At 41.5% G+C, this 19624-nt stretch overlaps 1 protein-coding gene across 1 annotated transcript in view; it reads left to right on the top strand.

Moving 5' to 3' along the window:
* The window catches only part of tspan33b (tetraspanin 33b), a 40105-nt gene that overhangs the window by 4405 nt on the left and 16076 nt on the right, over nt 1-19624 (top strand). Inside the window, exons 2-4 of the mRNA XM_059334369.1 lie at nt 4815-4872; nt 5392-5519; nt 5698-5772. Coding sequence (XP_059190352.1) covers nt 4815-4872; nt 5392-5519; nt 5698-5772 — 261 coding nt within the window. The remainder of the gene's footprint in view (nt 1-4814; nt 4873-5391; nt 5520-5697; nt 5773-19624) is intronic.

The following is a 19624-nucleotide window of genomic DNA, read 5'->3' as shown; positions in this document are numbered from 1 at the left end:
GTAACAATTTACTTCTCCACGGCACATTTTTTTAAAAAATGGGTTGGATGTGAAGGGCTGCCAAATAAAAATTACACCTCTTTCATAGCAAATTACACCGTGGACTATGGATCGTCATGACCTCCAGAGGTCCAATGTGGGCTTTTCACACAGAAAACAAATCCATGTTTGCACAGACTGTATACAAAGAGACAAACACTGACACATACACAATCGGTAATCAAGAGACTGTCTGCAGATCTGGAGGCTTGGAAAAGAAAGCCAAACCATGCAGATTGTTATTCAAGGTGAGAAAAACAATCAAAGAAAGGAAGGAAATTAGTGTTGACAAAGCAATCAACAGCAATATCTAATTCCTCCTACTTCACCCTCTCCGCTTCTGTTAGGGTGAGACCACGTCTTCAGCAGCTTTACAACACATCCGCAAGCAACACCATTACTTAGAACACACATACAGCCATCTGCGCCTGATGCTGTCACTGTTTTGAGACCTCATTAAAAGAAGGTATTCTTCCCTTCATCCAATGCACACACGCTGTGGGCGGACAATGTCTCTGTTGTGTTCAATATCTTAGACAGAAGCTTTGTTTCTACAGTAATGTTTTCTTCTGTCTTTTAAAAAAAAGCACAAAGCCAGTCTGCAACAGAACACACACACACACACACACACACACACACACACACACTCTTGCACTTCTATCTTTGTGAGGACCCTCATTGTAACAGTGAATTTCCTTGCAAGGTTATAATAGTTTTGGATTTTTCATCAGTTTTAGTTTTAATTTTGTTGTGAATTTTTGTTTTCAAATTCAGTTAGTTTTAATGAGTTCTTAGAGTGAGTTTGCTAGTTTTAATTTAGTATTTATTAGTTTTAGTGTTAGTTGTAGTGTTCTGTAATGGGGTATTTGTTGGGTGGGAGATTAAAAGAGGTCACAGTAAATGTTGCCTTTATTTCCTTTGTCTGATCCATCTTCATTATGTATGAAAAAAGTTGACAAAGACGAAAAACGAAGGACATTTTCACTATAATTTTAGTTAGTTTTGTAACCACACAATACAGTTTCAGTTAATTATCATTATCATGTAACCTTTAACCCTTCAAACAAAGTCTGAAATCTCAAAAAAGCCTTTAAAGAAGTGAGGACTGGCCGAAATGTCCTCACTTGCAAAAATGTCCTCACAATGTTGGTTAAAAACGTGTTCTGGTCCTCACTATGTAGGAAGTACAAGAACACACACACACACACACACACACACACACACACTTTCACCTTCTCTCTAATTTTTCTTTTCTGTCTTTTTCTCTCTGCTGTTGTAGGTTATGACAATAAGGGAAAAAAAATATTAATCTGTATTCCACCTTGAATAGTCAAGACACTGCTCAGTAAAGCCTAGGTGGGTAATAGCTGTGATTTTCTAACCAAGGTCAAGTTCTACTCAACAGGGAGATTAATGCAGAAATATTGAAGAATTTTAATTCTAGAGGATTTTCTTTGAAAGCACAGGTGGACTGGGTTTGTAAGAAAAAAAAACAAGTTCTGCACTTCAATGTTCCACATTAAATTGAAATTCAGATGATTAAAACAGAGCTCCATATGTTTTGTTATTTTTTTTCCGCTGATGTCCATCTGTCTGTTTATCCTGAGACATATAAACTGGCACTGTTGCCACGGCTACAGGTGGTCTTCATACTCAGCACCTGAGGAAAGGCTCATCGTCGCTAATCTGTTCACACCTGTGCATATGAGGTCTGCTCAAAACAAAACCAGCTCACTGGCAGCACCATATTTTTCTGACATAATGTTTTCAGATTTTAAATTAAAAAATACACCCAGAAGAATGACACACAAATAACTGGTGCATTTTATAGATTTGGCTTCAAGAAAAAAAGCTGCACAAAGGTGTTCAAAATTCTTATCCAAACTTTTGGGAATAGTGCAAGATTTTGTGAATTATGATTATACCTTTCCTTATTCACAGATTGATACCACAGATATGTGTATTTCAAATTTAATTAAAGCCAGGAGACTGTTTAACCCTTAATAGGGTAGTCATTGAAATACTTGCAAATTCAACCCTAGAGAATATTGGAGGATATTACATACAGCCAGAATGTATTAAAAACACACGGACCCGGGGGAGGGGGGGTAATATTTTGAGAAAAAAAGTTTACGAGATTAAGGTGTTAAATCTACAAGAAAAAATGTGCAGATTTATGAGATTTAAAGTGGTGATTTTGCGAGAAAAGTTGTTTTTTCCCCACTTTTGTCCTGTAAATCTGCGACTTTTTTCGAGCACATTTGCCACTTTAAACCTCTTAAATCTGCACTTTTTTTTTCTTGTAGATTTGCCACTTTAATCTAGTAAATTTGCAACTCCCCCCACCACCGTTTGTATTTTTATTTTTATTCATACTTGGCCTTAATATGCCGTCATATTCACAAGTCCATGTGGTTTTACGACCAAACAGAGAGACACGGGGACCCCATTTTGATATCCACTGAAGTTACCAAATATAGTTCTTCGCCCCATAAAGGGTTAATGTTTTAATTTAAAAAGCTAAAATGTCACTATATCACTATATGTTACGGCACTGAAAGTAGTGAGTGTCGCACTGAAGATGTCACGTTGGTTAAATGCAAAGTCATAATAACAATCAGCTGAGAATCTCACCTATATACAGTGGTGTAAAAAGTATTCAGGTCCCTTACTTAAGTAAAAGTACTAATACCACACTTTGGATAAATGCTCCACTCCATGTAAAAGTCCTGCATTCAAAACTTACTTGAGTAAAAGCACAAAAGTATCAGCATCAAAATGTACTTAAAGTATCAAAAGTAAAAGTATTTGTTACGCTGAATGTCCTCACTCAGATACATAGTCTAAATATATTATTAGATTATTTGTTGTGATGTATTTATGTAAGCAGCGTTCTAATTTTGTAAAGGTTGGGCTCCTTTTAATTATATATGAGGTTAAATCTCGACTTGAAAAGTAACTAAAGCTGTCAGCTAAATGTAGTGAAGTAAAGTTAGATCAAATGAAAATACTCAAGTAGAGTACAAGCACCTCAAAATATTACTTACATTCCACTGCCTATATTCTGCAATGGAAACTGTTATAGATAAAAACACCTGGTACCAAAAGTCAGTTGAATCAAGTTGAGAAGAACCAAACCATGCAGTGGAAATGAGGCATTAGAGAAGTTGTGAGAAGCAATGCCCACTCAGCACTACATCACACACTTTGTTGCTCCAAATGGTTGGAGATCATTTTTTTGTCGTTGGTTAAGAAGTGATTGGTTGTGAATGTGTAATCAGAGGCAGTTTGGTCTGCACTCATCACTGAAGCCTTGGAAATCAAACACAAACAGAGAGGTTCCACACTGATATGCATTTGCGAGCTAGTCTGGTAATGTAAGGCTAAGAATAAGTGTATTACCCAAAAATGTCTAACTATTTATCGTCACACTGTTAAAATAATCGCCTAAGTCATTTTTTGTCAAAACTGTTTTTTTTTTTGCCTAAATCATCTCATGACGCCGGCCACCCATGGTAAAACCGCCTAGATCATGTGATTTTACCTCTTCACTGCAAAAAAGCCAACTTGTATTTTTTGGCTTAAAACAGTGATTTCAGTTGGTAAAACTCGGAAATATAAATTATTGACATTGAGGGCAATAATGTAAGTTAGCACAACAAAGGAAGCCAGTTGTCTGCTCAAAAACAAGTTTGTGAGTTGTTGTTACTTATATCTTTAAGTTGGGGTTCACAACAAGGGACAATAGTTCTGATAACTCTTATTTCTTTGTTGTGAAAAGAGGTGAAATTCGGTCATTAGTGAAAGCTAGCAGCTAACTGATGCTAGCGGCTAACTGATGCTAGCAGCTAACTGATGCTAGCGGTGCTGCTTACAGCTACAAGAGTAGCCATTAGCGTATCAATGCTAACTCAAAATTGTGGTCGCAACATTAGCTGACATTTCATAGTGGCATTACAATCGTGCTAGTTCAGCACATTGCAGAAGTTAGCAGAAGTAAGGAATAAAAGTTATTACAATGTAAAATTATAAGTTAGTACAATTTACAGCTGAGTTGACAAAAATCTGAATTCAGAGTTGAGCAAACTCAAAAACAAAACTTCAAATATTTAGTTTAATTGTCCAATTTAATTAATTTTTATCGAAGTTTGTTGTCTTGAAATTTTGAGTTCACCCAATTTTTCTTTTTTTGCAGTGTTTAAGATCATCACTTCTTTGACAATTTGCCACATTCATAGGAATCAGATAAGAACCCAGCAAAGAAGAGCTAGAGGGAGATTGTTAAGTTTTTTTTTTTTTTTTTTTTTATTTAACCTTTATTTAACCAGGGAATATCCCATTGAGATTAAGAACCTCTTTTTCAAGGGAGCCCTGGCCAAGAGGCAGCAAACACAGAATACAGTTACATATTTACATAACATACAGACCTTAAACACATCATGAGAAACAAGTACATGTTGTGGAATTGGCCTCAACAACTCTTAGTTTAGATTTAAAAGTGCTCATAGAAACAAATTCAGTTAATTTCCATTCTTTCTGGTGCATATTCCATGCATAAGGTGCAGAGTAAACAAATGCCCTTTTACCCAACTCTGTACGAGCATAAGGGACAGAAAGCAACAACTGATCTTGTGAACGAAGAGAATAAGATCCTGCATTTCTCACAGTAATTAAGCTGCAAATGTACGAAGGCAGCAGTCCCAATATTGCCTTATAAATGTCCACATTATGACAATGTCCTTTTTTGTGGTTTACATTTTTCCTTTCTTTCCCAGGTTTTCTCTTTGTTGATTGTTGCCATCGGAGTGTATGCTAAAGTCCAGAAAGCTACAGGTACGTATATGACACACCTTTTCCACATTCAGGTACAAAAATGGCACTTTTCCATGCCATAAATAGTTGTTTTTTAATGTATTGCTATCTCCAGTTATCTCCTGTGATAAACTCTTCCTAAATACATTGCAGTCTCTTGAGCTGAGCTGGTGTGAGATGGAGGCCTCTTTCAGTTGCTCTGATGTTGAGCCTTGCCAACACAAAGCAATCACTTGTCACGTTTTAACTTTATCCTTATTTTACCTTGTGTCATTATTTTCACATTTAATTTGTGTATGTTCAGTAAATGGACAACAAAAAGGATTAACCTGGGCTCATCCCACTGATTACGCCTCTGCAGCCTGTGTAATCCACAACAGATCATCGATATTTTCAGAAAAAATGAAGGCAGCCTGTGCAGGAAGGGAAGATCAGTAAACAAAAAATGGATGTATTGGGGGGGGACATAAAAGCAGGGAGGTAAGAGTAGGAAAAGAGTATGACAGATATCTAAACGGGTTGTTCCTGTCTTTCTGCCAGACACGGTGCGGGACACGTTCCTGATCGACCCAGCTGTCATCCTTATTGTGGTGGGGGTGGTCATGTTCTTCATCACTTTCTGTGGTTGCATCGGAGCCCTCCGAGAGAACATTCGCCTCCTCAAGACAGTAATAGACATAACAGACACATTACTAATACTGGCGCTTTGCTTTGCTTCCGATACGGTAGCTCAAATTACATTTAATCCAAAGCCAAGTCTTACATCTAATGTGTAACAACAAATCTGACAGTTATGATTCTCTCTTAGTCAGACTGTGTTAATACTTGTGTCTTTTCTTATTCTAGTTCTCCTTCAGCCTGACATTGGTCTTCCTCACCCAACTGGCCATAGCGATTCTGGGTTTCTTCTACTCTGATCAGGTACTCGTCTCTGTGCTGACAGTTCTGTGCACTAGCTTCATTATTCTATAATATAAAGTTACCGTAAGGTCGCATTTGGTCCCTTCCACTGTGACACCATCGACCATGAATGCCCCTGAGCTCCATTGATCTAGTGTATTCGTTTCCAGCTTTTGGACATTCTGTGCATCTGTAAACCACAGTGTATAAAACCTAATAAGGCATAGCGTCTGAACCCACAGATGGGCCCACTGAGCCCACAGGGGGGGTGTCTTGTCAATTCCTGCGCTGCACAGCATATATACACAAAGAAAAAACACATATACAGCAGTACTACAGTGGAAATCAGTGTTTATGTCGCTGCCAATAAGCCCTGAAAATGTCTCCAGTTTGTTTTGCCAGAAAAGAGAGGAGAGCATCCCAACTCTCTCTCTCTCTCTGGATTCACTCACTGAAACTGACTAAACTGGATAAGTAGAACTCCAGTTTTTAACAACTTGGATCTCATTTTCATAGTTTTGGCTACCATTCCTATTTGTAAAAAGAGAACTGTCTGACCTCCGGTTTAGCCAGAGAAAATGAAGGTGAATGGTACAATTACTAAATATTCTGTGTGTTGTCAACATCATTAACAGCTTTGAGCTACTGCACAGAATTTTCTTCGACTTTTTGGGTGCTCACTAGCTCCAAAGAAAGAAAACTGTTCTTACCAAGTACCGAAAAACTCTTGCATGTATCATAACCAAAGTTGGAACAAAAACCTGCAGTCACATAGCCCTTTAATGGATCATTTTGACAACCCTGATGTACGCTGTTTTCCCACAATGCAATGCCAATAGGAAATGGGGGGGGGGGTATTTACAAATCCAAGACTAAAGCTATGGAAAAGTGATCAAGTTAAAGGCATACAATGCAGGATTTTTTGGCTGTTGTTTGTGAACACACCATTTCAAGTTGGCCTCTCCTCCTAAGCTCAACAAGCGAGGTAACAGAACAGTGGTGGTCGATCGTGCAAGATAGTGAATGCAGAGAGGGAGCAGCGTTAGCAAGAACAAAATCGCTGAATCGGATGAATAAAACGTTATTTTCACAGCACTGGAATAATCACAAATATATATGCCCACCCCTCCAAAGGGGAAAAACAAAACAAAAAAAATATTCTGCGCTTCCACACAGAAGAATTGACAGATAATAAAGTTGAACAGTGATGCAATCATCCCTGTCTATGACGGACAGTGAAAGACGACCTGAGTGAGGGGGTCGGCATAGAGGCCGACTTCAGTATTATAAAGAATGAATGAATGATGACCCAGATTATAGACCAATTTGGAGTGACCTCACGGCTTCGTCACTGGCAGTTGCGTGCACAGACTCAGGTGTAAGAGGGGGGGTGGATGCTGCTTTGGAGATGTACACATGTTGAAGAGGAGGAGGAGGAGGAGGAGGAGCAGCAGCAGCATTGGCAATGGGTGAGGCCGCTGTATTGAATCTGTTGAAGAACTGGTTGTGTTTAGAAATGGCCCAATTATAGTCTGTTGATACATGTAGTAATACAGTTTGTCCAAAAAATAGCGAAAAAGCACCATATTATGGGATGTCCAAGCATTTTTAAAATCCTAAAAATGCTTTAAATTGGTCAATTATAGTGTGTTGATACATATGAGAGCATTATATGGTCAGAAATTACCAAAAAGCACCATATAATGGGATTTCGAAAAATGAACCCCTCAAAAAAAGTCGCTCTATAGCATGACGATCTTTGTCAAAAATGTTCAAATTTTAAAATGCCTAAAATTGCTTCAAATGGGTCAATTATAGTCTTTTGATACATGTAGTAGTGTAGTTTTTTCCAAAAATAGCACAAAAAACACCATATTATGGGATGTCCAAAAATGACCTCTTCAAAATAAAGTCGCTCTATAGCATGAAGATTTTTGTCAAAAATGGTAAGATTTTTAAATGCCTAAAATTGGTCAATTATAGTCTGCTGGTATATATTAGAGCATTATAAGGCCAGAAATGACAGAAAAACACCAAAAATGACTCCCTCAAAAAATAAAGTGAATGCCAGCCATACTGTGAGCAAACTGTGATAAAGTTATATTGTATTATATTTTGTCGTTGTTGTTTATTGACGTGTTTTTTTTTTTTTAATGAGATTGCACTTTAGGGCAAAGGCAATTATTTACAGTTAAAACAACGGCTTTATGCTTTCAGATGTTTTTCATTTCATAATTCTATATGCTACAGAGGCTTAGAAATTTGATAATTAAACAGTTTTTCATGATATTGTTTTAGGGCAAAGGCAATGTTCTACCGTTAAAGCAAAGGATTTAAGTTGTGATGAGTTTTTATGTCATGTCTCCATCTGCTACAGAGGCTGAGAAATAAATTATTTAAGAAATGTTGACATTCTGTGCAGTTTTTCAGAAAACCCTCAGGTTTTGGAATGTTGTTTTGAAACAATGCTTAGGTTTTAGAGTGTTTTTCTAGGCGGACTCAGGTTTTATTGGGTTATTACATCCATGACACAGAAAGCAAGCAAAGGATAGAGACAGATAAAACTGGTCAATACCTGTTTGTAAAGTCAAGACCCCAACTACGCATTGTTATTGGCTGGGGGCTGCACACCCTGCTCAAAGGATGGCGGCCCGAATGGATCTAAACGCAACAAAATATGAATAAAGAAGGTTAATGCAGTGCTAGCATGAACACTACTCCGGTATGCCAGCATCACATAAGGCAGCAGAGTGTCCCAATATAACTGATTATCCTCTACAAATAATGAAAGCATGGACAACAGCGTGCGGTTAAAGCGCTCTATGAGGCCATCAGACTGAGCATGGTAAGGGGATGTACGCGTCTTGTGAATTCTCAAAAGTCTGCACAACTCCCTAAATAAGGTGGATTCAAAATTTCTGCCTTGATCTGAATGAATGCTGCGGGGAACTCCAAAACAGCACACCCACACCCCTGTTAGCACTTGAGCGATGCTGCTTGCTTCCTGGTTAGGAAGAGGAAAGGATTCAGTCCATTTTGAAAAATAGTCCCCTACCACTAGGATATACCTATTCTTACTAGAGGTTTCTGGGAGGGGGCCCAATATATCCATTGCTACCCGTACATGGCAAACAAGGTACCAGTAGGTGCAGTAGATTCTCAGAAAACCAACAAGACCCAGCAATCATGATATGCACGCTCTTAAGAAAATTGGGCAATTGGGCAATTAGTTGAAAGGGGTGTGTTCAAAAATATAGCAGTGTCTGCCACTGACTTTACAAACTGAAGTTATTTTGTCGAAACTTTTTTTTCCCTAGGATTTAGCAATCCTGTAATCACTAAACTAATATTTAGTTGTATGACCAGAGTTTTTTATAACTGCTTCACATCTGTGTGGCATGGAGTCAACCAACTTGTGGCACCTTTCAGCTGTTTTTCCACTCCAAGATTCTTTAACATCATTCCACAATTCATTTACATTTCTTGGTTTTGCTTCAGAAACAGCATTTTTGATGTCACCCCACTTGTCTTGTTGAAACACCCATTTCAAAGGCATGTCCTCTTCAGCATAAGGCAATATGACCTCTTCAAGTATTTTGACAAATGCAAACTGATCCATGATCCCTGGTATGAGATAAATAGGCCCAACACCATAGTACAGAAACATGCCCATATCATGATGCTTCACTGTCTTCACTGTGTTCTGTGGCTTAAATTCAGAGTTTGGGGCTCGTCTCACAAACGGTCTGCAGCCCTCGGACCAAAAAAGAACAATTTTACTCTCATCAGTCCACAAAATGTTCCTCCATTTCTCTTTAGGCCAGTTGATGTGTTCTTTGGCAAATTGTAACCTCTTCTGCACATGCCTTTTTTTAACAGAGGGACTTTGCGGGGGATTCTGGTAAATAGATTAGCTTCACACAGACGTCTTCTAACTGTCACAGCACTTCCAGGTAACTCCAGACTGTCTTTGATCATCCTGGAGCTGATCATTGGCTGAGCCTTTGACCTTCTGGTTATTCTTCCATCCATTTTGATGGTTGTCTTTTGTTTTCTGCCACGTCTCGGTTTTGCTCTCCATTTTAAAGGATTGGAGGTCATTTTAGCTGAACAGCCTATAATTGTTTGCACCTCTTTATAAGTTTTCCCCTCTCCAATCAACTTTTTAATCAAAGTACGCTGTTCTTCTGAGTGCTGGCTTCATCCTTAAATAGAGGCCACCTGATTCACACCTGTTTTGTTTTTTCACAAAATTGATGACCTCACTGATTGAATGCCACACTGCTATTTTTTTTAACACACCCCTTTCAACTAATTGCCCAATTGCACAGCCTTAAGAGCGTGCATATCACGAATGCTGGGTCTTGTTGGTTTTCTGAGAATCTACTGCACCTACTGGTACCTTGTTTGTTGCAGCAAGCACAGCAAGCAGCAGAGTCAGTATCACACAGGGAGCTGTGGCAGCCCAGCACCCTCTAAGGCAGGGGTGTCAAACTCAAATACACAATGGGCCAAAATTTAAAACTTGAATAAAATCGTGGGCCAACACTGAACAAATAAACCTTTTAATATATACCAAACATGTTTTGCTTTAACATTAGATATGGAACCAGCAACACTTATAAACATACAATATATAACTAAATAGTGCAGATGTAGCGGGTGTCACTCTGCGTTGTGTTGATTTTCTTGGTTGGTATTTAAGGACACCACAACGACGGGATAATTGAAGATGGTTTATTAGCGCCTCTTTTCTCTCATGGTCTCCATTCTTCGCTCTCAGAGTCCCAAAACACAGAGAGTAAAAGATATATAATATATAAAATAACAATAACATTTCATTTCATTCAAAACAGCATTGACATCTTTAGAACAGTGTGCAATTTTTGGACCAAAATAAAATAAATATAATGCAAATGCCCATACCTGCAATACATCACAGTAGTGAGCAATACAGATCACCTCCTATTGTCACCACCTATAAATCAACAACAACACTCTTTCACTACACGAGGAACGGCGTCTTTTTGACAATGCACTTTCACTCTACTTCAGTGTGTCGGACTAACAGTTCTTTACAGTGTATGGCATAAAAATAAATTACAGAATGTATGAAAATTGCAACATAAGACATCATTAAACCTCACTTCTTTCAATAACAACGGTGATAAGGCACAGATACTATATGCACATTATTAAAGTCAAGTAAAATAAATAAAATAGCGGAGCAGAAAAATACATACCTTCGCTCTCAGAGTCCCAAAACACAGAGAGCGAACACGGCACGGGAAAATAACTTCCGTCAACAACGGGAGAATCCATTTAATTAACTTTTTACCAGGGCAAAATACTAACTTAAACTTATATGTAATTGCCACTATATAAAACCAAATGATACCGAAAATATTTTGGCCACACATGACCATCGCAATCCCTTGTAAAAATGAAATATAAAAACAGGAAATTACCCCTTACAAATGCAAAATCAAATATTCCCAAATTACACCTTCAAAATAAAAGTTCTCCGCTTTATCCTACAAAACATCAAAATAAAAGTTCATAATCTAGTGTAAGAACATCCCATTGCTACATTCACCCCCACTGTTTTACACTAGATCATGGGCAGCAATCACATCATACATTACCCGTCATATATACAAAAAAAACACAAGTTGTGGCTACGGTCAGTGACACTAACAGTATCACATGTAACTTGGTGTACTCCCTTCATTCTGAACCTCAAAAGGCCGATCAGCTGAAACGCTATCCAAAAAAGGATTAGGAAAGACAAGGGGTAGCTACTCCCTCATCTAACCATAGAAAAACATGCCATGTACAGTTACATCACGGATTACACCCAAAGTTACAAAATCGTCCAGTACAATAGACAACCACAACGACAACTACCAAAATGACTCCCAGGAAGTCAGACAGCAAAAAAAAACAGAAAGAGAAAAAAATGAATAAATAAACAAAATAAAACAACCCTTCCAATCCACAATGCTAGTTAAAACTTAATGAGCTTTTGTGTGGACATTGTTTGAATAAACCTGTTAACTGGCTTGATTAACCTACCCAACCTAGTACGGATCCCTTCCCTCTGAACCTCCCCAACTCCACTTGATAGAGACCCCATAACGGATGGCTCAGGCTTATTCAGTCGTGTAGGTATAGTCGCACTAACAACAGGCTCCTCTGAGTCCATTATTACCCCAGTAAAGGATTCAACAGTGGTCGTGTCTGAAGACTGGTCTGAGTCCTGATATACGATAACTGAACATGAATCTTCTGATCCAACATCCACATCAGATCTGTCAAGGTCGGTCTCAGATCCTTCACAAACAGACGTCCCACACATTACCACCTGTGACTGGTCATTGTCCACTTTTCCCACAAGCATCACTGCTGATTCAGATACCTCTGTCTCATTCACGTCATCTTCTACACCCCCCACGTGGCTCTCAGGCAGATGAGAAACCCACTGGGCAGTTCTACCATCACTCCCCTCATCCTGGATTGTATCTTCCGACATCTCCTCATCAACGGTTACACTCGGGAAAGAAACCACAGTCTCTGGCTCATCCCAGGATGGCAAAGGCAGGAAGTTGACAGGCATAATCAAGTTCCTATGAACAGTCTTAACCCTTCCAGTGACAGGATGACGTATACCATATGTGTTCAGGTCACCGTTTTTACTCACTACAATGTAGACAGCACCCTCCCAACGGTCAGCTAACTTTTTCTTACCTCGCTCTCCCTTATTAGCCAGCAAAACCCGATCACCCTTCTCCACAGAATGGCCCTTCAAACGTCTGTTATACCCCTCAGCTTGCCTAGACTGCTGCTTCTCGGCATGTTTTTGAGCAAGCGCCATTGCTTCCCTCAAATCATTCCCCAGAGACTGGACGTACCTATCCATATCCACTGTATCTCCATCCAAGAGAACACTCTCAAACATAACATCAACAGGCAGTCTTGGCGTGCGGCCAAACATCAAAAAGAAAGGAGGTAACCCAGTTGTCTCATGCACAGTGCAGTTATAAGCAAAAGTCAATGTGTTCAACATTTGTGGCCATTTCACCTTAGAACGAGGGGGTAGGGCCCTGATTATACTACCCAATGTGCTGTGATTTAGGCGTTCCGCCTGACCATTCCCCATTGGATGATACGGTGTGGTATGAGATTTGTCAACCCCAGCCATCTGCAGTAGCTCAGCAATAAGTGAACTCTCAAAGTTTGCCCCTCTGTCAGAGTGAATGCATGCAGGAAAACCATAAATGGAAAAGAAGTTATTCCACAACACACGGGCAACTGTCCTGGCAGACTGATTTGGACATGTGTAAGCACAGGCAAGTTTCGTAAAATGGTCGGTCACTACGAGCACATCGATGGACTTGTTATTGGCATCCTCAGCAGACCAGAAATCAATACACACTAACTCCAATGGTGCGGTCGTGACAATAGACACTAGTGGGGCTCTGGCCTCGGGCTTTGCTTTGCTCAGTACACATCTTTTACAGTGACTAACATACTCTTTTACATCATGTTCCATGGAGTCCCAGTAGAAGCGCTGTCTGGTGAGCCACAGTGTGCGCTGCTGACCCTGATGACCAGCTTCATCATGCACCCCTTTCAACACTTGAGCTCTCAGAGCTATTGGAACAACGTACTGGAAAACTCTCTTTTTACTCACAGGGTGTTTTGAAACACGATACAAAACTCCCAACCGATTTGTGAGTTTTCCCCACTCTCTCAGTGTGCGGTTTGTCTCCTTCGACTCATGAACTCTCTCCCTTCGAGACAGGCGGCGGCCCCTGTCCACAAAGAACTTGACTCTATTGATAACGGGGTCCTGGCACTGCTGATCATACAACTCCTCATGAGTGAACACAGGTAATGGACTCTGTCCCATTGACGCCAACTGCTCTAAGTGCTGCACATGTGAAGCTGCTCTCATACCTGCGGCCTCATCCCAACAGCGATGTGTGTGAAGAATGGCACCTCCTCACGGGATATCCTCCCACCGACATCATACATGCCACTACAGGTTTCAGTGGTGCTCCGAGTGGGCAAAACAACCCCTACCCCTCTCACATCAGGCACCACACAAGAAAGACGAAGCATGTTCTGAACATCATCCACCGGCAAACCCTTGGCCTCTCTCAACAAGACATCATACGGGACTCTCGTCAGCCTATGCATCACCCTAGGTCGAACAAAAGGTTCCCTGCTCAGTGCATCTGCCACTGTATTCTTAGGCCCAGGAATATACTGAATGTCGAAATCAAAAGGCGCCAACTTAGCAACCCATCTCTGCTCACATGCATCCAGTCTAGGCTTTGTCAGAATGTACTTCAGCGGGTTATTGTCTGTCCACACCATAAATCTATGGCCCCGCAGCCAATGACTGAATTTATCATGGATAGCCCACTTCATGGCAAGAAACTCAAGTCTATGAGCTGGATATTTCGACTGAGCATGATTCAGAGATTTACTAGCAAAAGCAATGGGCCTAGCAGCAGTGTGACCCTCCTGCACTTGTGAAAGCACAGCACCAAGTCCACTATTGGACGCGTCGACAGAGAGCAAGAAAGGCTGCGAGAAATCAGGGTGAGCCAAGAGAGCTTGATCAACCAAGGCAGCTTTCAAAGCTTTGAACGCCTCCTTGCACTCAGAGGTCCAGTCTGTTGCAGTGAGTTGACGAGGGGGGGTTGCCCTCTTCTTTCCCTTGCCTCTCCGTGGTTTCTTCCCACCCGTGGTCAGCTGAAACAACGGTTTTGCAATCACAGAGCAGTTCTCTATGTAGTGCTGATAGTACACCACCATGCCCAGAAACGAGCGAATCTTACTGGCTGCTGGGGTGACACCATCACACTCCATAATATCTCTCTCAGTCACACCTACAATGGCCTGTACCTTTTCTGGGTCAGTAGCTATTCCTTCCTGAGAAACAATGTGCCCCAAAAACTTCACTGACCTCCTCAGAAACTGACACTTGGATGGAGACAGCTTCAGATTATGTTCTCTTAGACGCTGAAACACCATTTCTAGCCTCTGCAAGCTTTCCTCCTCTGACTTCCCAAAGACCAGCAGGTCATCTAGGTAACAAAGCAGACTCAGGGAATTCTGGTCACCGAAGATTGTGAGCATCATCCTCATGACGGTAGCAGGGCTATTACAGAGTCCCTGAGGCATGCGGTTGTACTCATGCAGGCCGAGAGGAGAAGAGAAAGCCGTGTATTTCTTATCATCCTCGTGCAAAGGGACGTTGTAATATCCAGATGTCAGATCCATCGAGCTGAAAAAGGCGTTGCCTCCCAGGGCAGCAAGGACGTCTGCCTGGTGAGGTAAGGGATGTGCATCCTTGACCGTACGAGCATTCAGCCACCTGAAATCTGTGCACAGTCTCAATTCACCATTCTTTTTCCAACAAAGGAAGAGTGGGGACGCATACTCACTACATGACTTTCTGATGATTTCCCTCTCCTCCATCTCATTCAATGTCTCTCTCAACTTTTGATAGTGAGCGGGGGGCAGTCTTCGGTAAGGCAACCTGAAAGGGTGATCATCAGTCAGCCGGATGCGATGGCAGAAACCACTAGCCTCACCACAATCCAAGTGGGGTCTAGAAAACACATCCTCATACTTCTCAATCAGGTCGGTCAGTTTCTCTTTCCAGACTGGTGAAACCTGACAGTCATCAACAGACAAGTTCTGGAGCCCCAGACCGGTCAGTCTATCATTCCCACCAGCTGCACCGCTACTACCATAGCTCTTAGCTGTGAGACTGCCATGGGAGCTGCCACTGCTCACCCTACCCACATTCTGATGAGCTGTTTCGGTGTCACAATCAAAATCCTCCAAGGCTACGCACGGATAGACATCAGCCACTTTTGCATTCCTTCTCAGAGTGATAGGAGATGTCGTTGGATTGATAATCTTAACAGGGAGCCACCCATCCCCCCAAAGAGGTGAAACCACTCTGCCCACTAGTATGTTACGGTGCACACAGCGAGACGTGCTCGGCTCAACGACAACAGTACTGCCCACAGAGAGTATGGTCTTAGGCGGGAGACGGCCCCACACCACATGCTCACTCATAGGTTCAAGAGTCACTGCCTGTTTCAGTTTGACTGTTCCCACTTTGTCAGGAATCTCCTCCCCCCTCCATCTCTCAAGGTTGGCCAAAAACCTGACAAACTGATTGTTCCCATCCTGACAAGACGACTCTGGTTTACCCAGTATCCGCCAGTAAGCTTCCTTGGACTTGAACTGTCTGATGAGAGGCTTCATCACGTTCGTGCCTACAATGAGCTCATCTACCTGACCCTCAACGACCAGGACCGGCACAAGATACTCAAACCCAAACAGCTCAAGTTTCAGCTCACATAACCCCACCGGACTAGTCTGCTTCCCACCACACCCGACAAGGACAATGTCTGTAGGAGATATCAAATCGCTGCTCACTACTCCCGCCTCCCTCAGCCGAGGAACCACATCTGCCCGCAGAGAAGTAGCCATGGACCCGCTATCTAACATCCCCTGTAGCTCAACCTTATCCCCTGCTAGAACAGTGGTAAAAAACAAACTGTCACTCTTGGATGTTCGTGTCACATTTTGAAAGACAACTGTTTTGTCTCCGGGTGCTGCTTCACAAGCAGAAGTATACACAGACTGAAGATCATCATCATAGTTGGAGGGAAATTCAAAGAGGCCCACATTATCCTCCGCTAAATGGGGGCCATCTAGTTTCCCTGAGAGGGACCTGTCTGATTCTGACGCGAAGATTGTTTTTGAGCGGCCTGCCCACAGTTGATGCCAATGTGCCCGGGCGAAAAGCATCTGAAGCACAATTTGTGCATCCTACAGTGTGCCCTAGTGTTATGTTCGAAACTGTCACAAACCATGCACTTGTTAGGATGTTTGGGGGTCTGTTTATAGGCCCTGTCACGCACAGACTGACTGTTGCTACTTAATGTCATCTCTAACAAGTTAAGGATTCTATCAATTAGGGCTGAACGATATGGACAAAATTTCATATCTCGATATTCATGCCAGATATCTCGATATCAATACGATACGATATGACTACGGCTTTCGGTGAAAACCAAGCATTTTTCAGAAAAATAAAAACATCATAATACAAAAGAGTGCAGTTTTATTGATTAGAACTCACTGCCAGTCATCAACATTAACATAAAGTCACTCAATAATAAATAAATAAATAAAAATTAACATTTTACTGCAGATCCGCCTCTTAAGGGATGACTGAGAAGTCCCCGGTGTTTCTTTCAATGTCATACACTCATCGTGCAGCACGCGGTGGTGTTGTTTCAAGTGGTGAAACAAGTTGGTTGTGTTCCCTTGCTTCGTCGCAATTTTCGCCAAGCACGACCTGCACAACACCTCGCTCTGGTCGACATCATCCTCTCTAAATCCAAAATACCTCCAAATAATGGAGGATGATTTATGTTTTGGCACAAAATTAGATTCTGCACTGCCACCGGCCGCATTATCTTCCGCACTCATGTCACTTTTCTTTCGTTTTGATTTCCCCGCTGTGAATGCCCTGTGTGTGTGGCTGTGTGCGTCTCACTCCCACCCTCCTATGTTTGTCATTGGTTGGCTTCAGCTGTCGATCCACAGCAAGCATGAAATAAGCTTTGTGGTTGGCTGGCCGTAGTGGTGCATTCAAGGGCAATCTTAAAAGTAATGTTTATGGTGACTGCCAGAGCTTTACATGCAGGGCGAGCGCGGGGGAAATATATTGTTTATATCGTTGCTTTTCCGATATTAATATCTTGAATGTTCATATCTCGATAAAGATACGATAACGATATATCGTTCAGCCCTACTATCAATTGTGTTCTTCTCAGGTACAGAAGACACCTGCTCTGACTCTGAACCACTTTCAGTAGTAGATGACATGGACAGCCTGTCGTCGACAACTACTCTCTTCTGTGGGACCTCAATGACTGCAGCATTCTGTTTCAACCGATCTCGGCCAGCCATATGCTCCCTCTGGTATTCATCCAAATGGTCCTGCACTTCACAAGCCCTCCACTCACGAGATGGCTTACTTTTGAACACTAAAGCAAGCTCCTTGTCAGGACAGTTACGGATGTACATGAGGACCAGATGTGAACTTAGGTCAGTTGCGAGTTCTCCCTTGCTAGCGAGACACTGCTCAGTGACTTCCGCAGCTTTATTTAGCCTAATCCAGTAGTCAATAGGACCCTCATTTGTATATGGTGTGACGGCATAAAAAGCGGCCAAAGGTAAATCTGAGTGCACAATATCACCAAAATGCCGCCTTAGGATGTCAAAGATCACACTCACATCAGCAACGGTTGAGTTACTACGCATCCAAACTCTTGTGACGTCCCTCGCCCTCCCCATTAGTTTGTTCATAACCTCCTCAACCTGTTCAATGCCTGTGCAAGCCCTCTTTTTGAGATAAGTTCTCATAAGCTCCTCCCATTTGAACACAGAGCATTTATCTGAACTGTCACCTCTAAAATAGGGTGGAGCATTCGCATCAGAACGTAACACAAGGTTGATTTTTGATGCATCAATGACAGTCGCACCACACTGATCAGACTGAAGGACATGCTGGGATTTTTCAGGAGCTAACCTGGGAGGGGGCCCTGAGACTGTGTTCTGCAGTAAAGACATTCTTATAGATTCACCTATCTCTGACCCAATGGCCTTGATCAGATTGGCTAGCTGAGTAGGAGGAGTTTCCTCACTAATGTTGGTCATCTCAGAAGGATCAGAGGCAATAGGGGACACATCAGGGGTGAAAGCCAAAGGCGGAACATTAACATCAGAAGGCCCTGCCATTCTACCCCTCCCATAGACAGAAAACGTAGGGCTAGAGAACACTTGATAGCCTGGAGTAGACTGCATGCCCAGCCTCATAACCCCTCTCCCTCTCCCAACAGTGATATCCCCAGGATTATGTACAGAAACTCCATTGACATTAAAAGTTGCCATTGCAATTATGCTTCACAAGAAAAAAAAAATATATATATATATAGCTAAATCACAAAATCACAACAATACAGTCTTTTTCAAAGGATCCACAGCTGTTCAGCATCCCCAAGGCACGGGCAGAGAAGTATGGCACCAATCAGCAACAGCGGCGGTCGGCTTCTGCTAACCAGTCGATGGGTCACGGCACCAGTTTTGTAGCGGGTGTCACTCTGCGTTGTGTTGATTTTCTTGGTTGGTATTTAAGGACACCACAACGACGGGATAATTGAAGATGGTTTATTAGCGCCTCTTTTCTCTCATGGTCTCCATTCTTCGCTCTCAGAGTCCCAAAACACAGAGAGTAAAAGATATATAATATATAAAATAACAATAACATTTCATTTCATTCAAAACAGCATTGACATCTTTAGAACAGTGTGCAATTTTCAGACCAAAATAAAATAAATATAATGCAAATGCCCATACCTGCAATACATCACAGTAGTGAGCAATACAGATCACCTCCTATTGTCACCACCTATAAATCAACAACAACACTCTTTCACTACACGAGGAACGGCGTCTTTTTGACAATGTACTTTCACTCTACTTCAGTGTGTCGGACTAACAGTTCTTTACAGTGTATGGCATAAAAATAAATTACAGAATGTATGAAAATTGCAACATAAGACATCATTAAACCTCACTTCTTTCAATAACAACGGTGATAAGGCACAGATACTATATGCACATTATTAAAGTCAAGTAAAATAAATAAAATAGCGGAGCAGAAAAATACATACCTTCGCTCTCACGAGTCCCAAAACACAGAGAGCGAACACGGCGCGGGAAAATAACTTCCGTCAACAACGGGAGAATCTATTTAATTCACTTTTTA

The sequence above is a fragment of the Centropristis striata genome, chromosome 6 (assembly GCF_030273125.1).
Source record: "Centropristis striata isolate RG_2023a ecotype Rhode Island chromosome 6, C.striata_1.0, whole genome shotgun sequence".
Lineage (NCBI taxonomy): Eukaryota > Metazoa > Chordata > Actinopteri > Perciformes > Serranidae > Centropristis > Centropristis striata.
The sequence above is the reverse complement of the archived record's forward strand: the minus strand, read 5'-3'. Positions and strand labels throughout refer to the sequence as shown.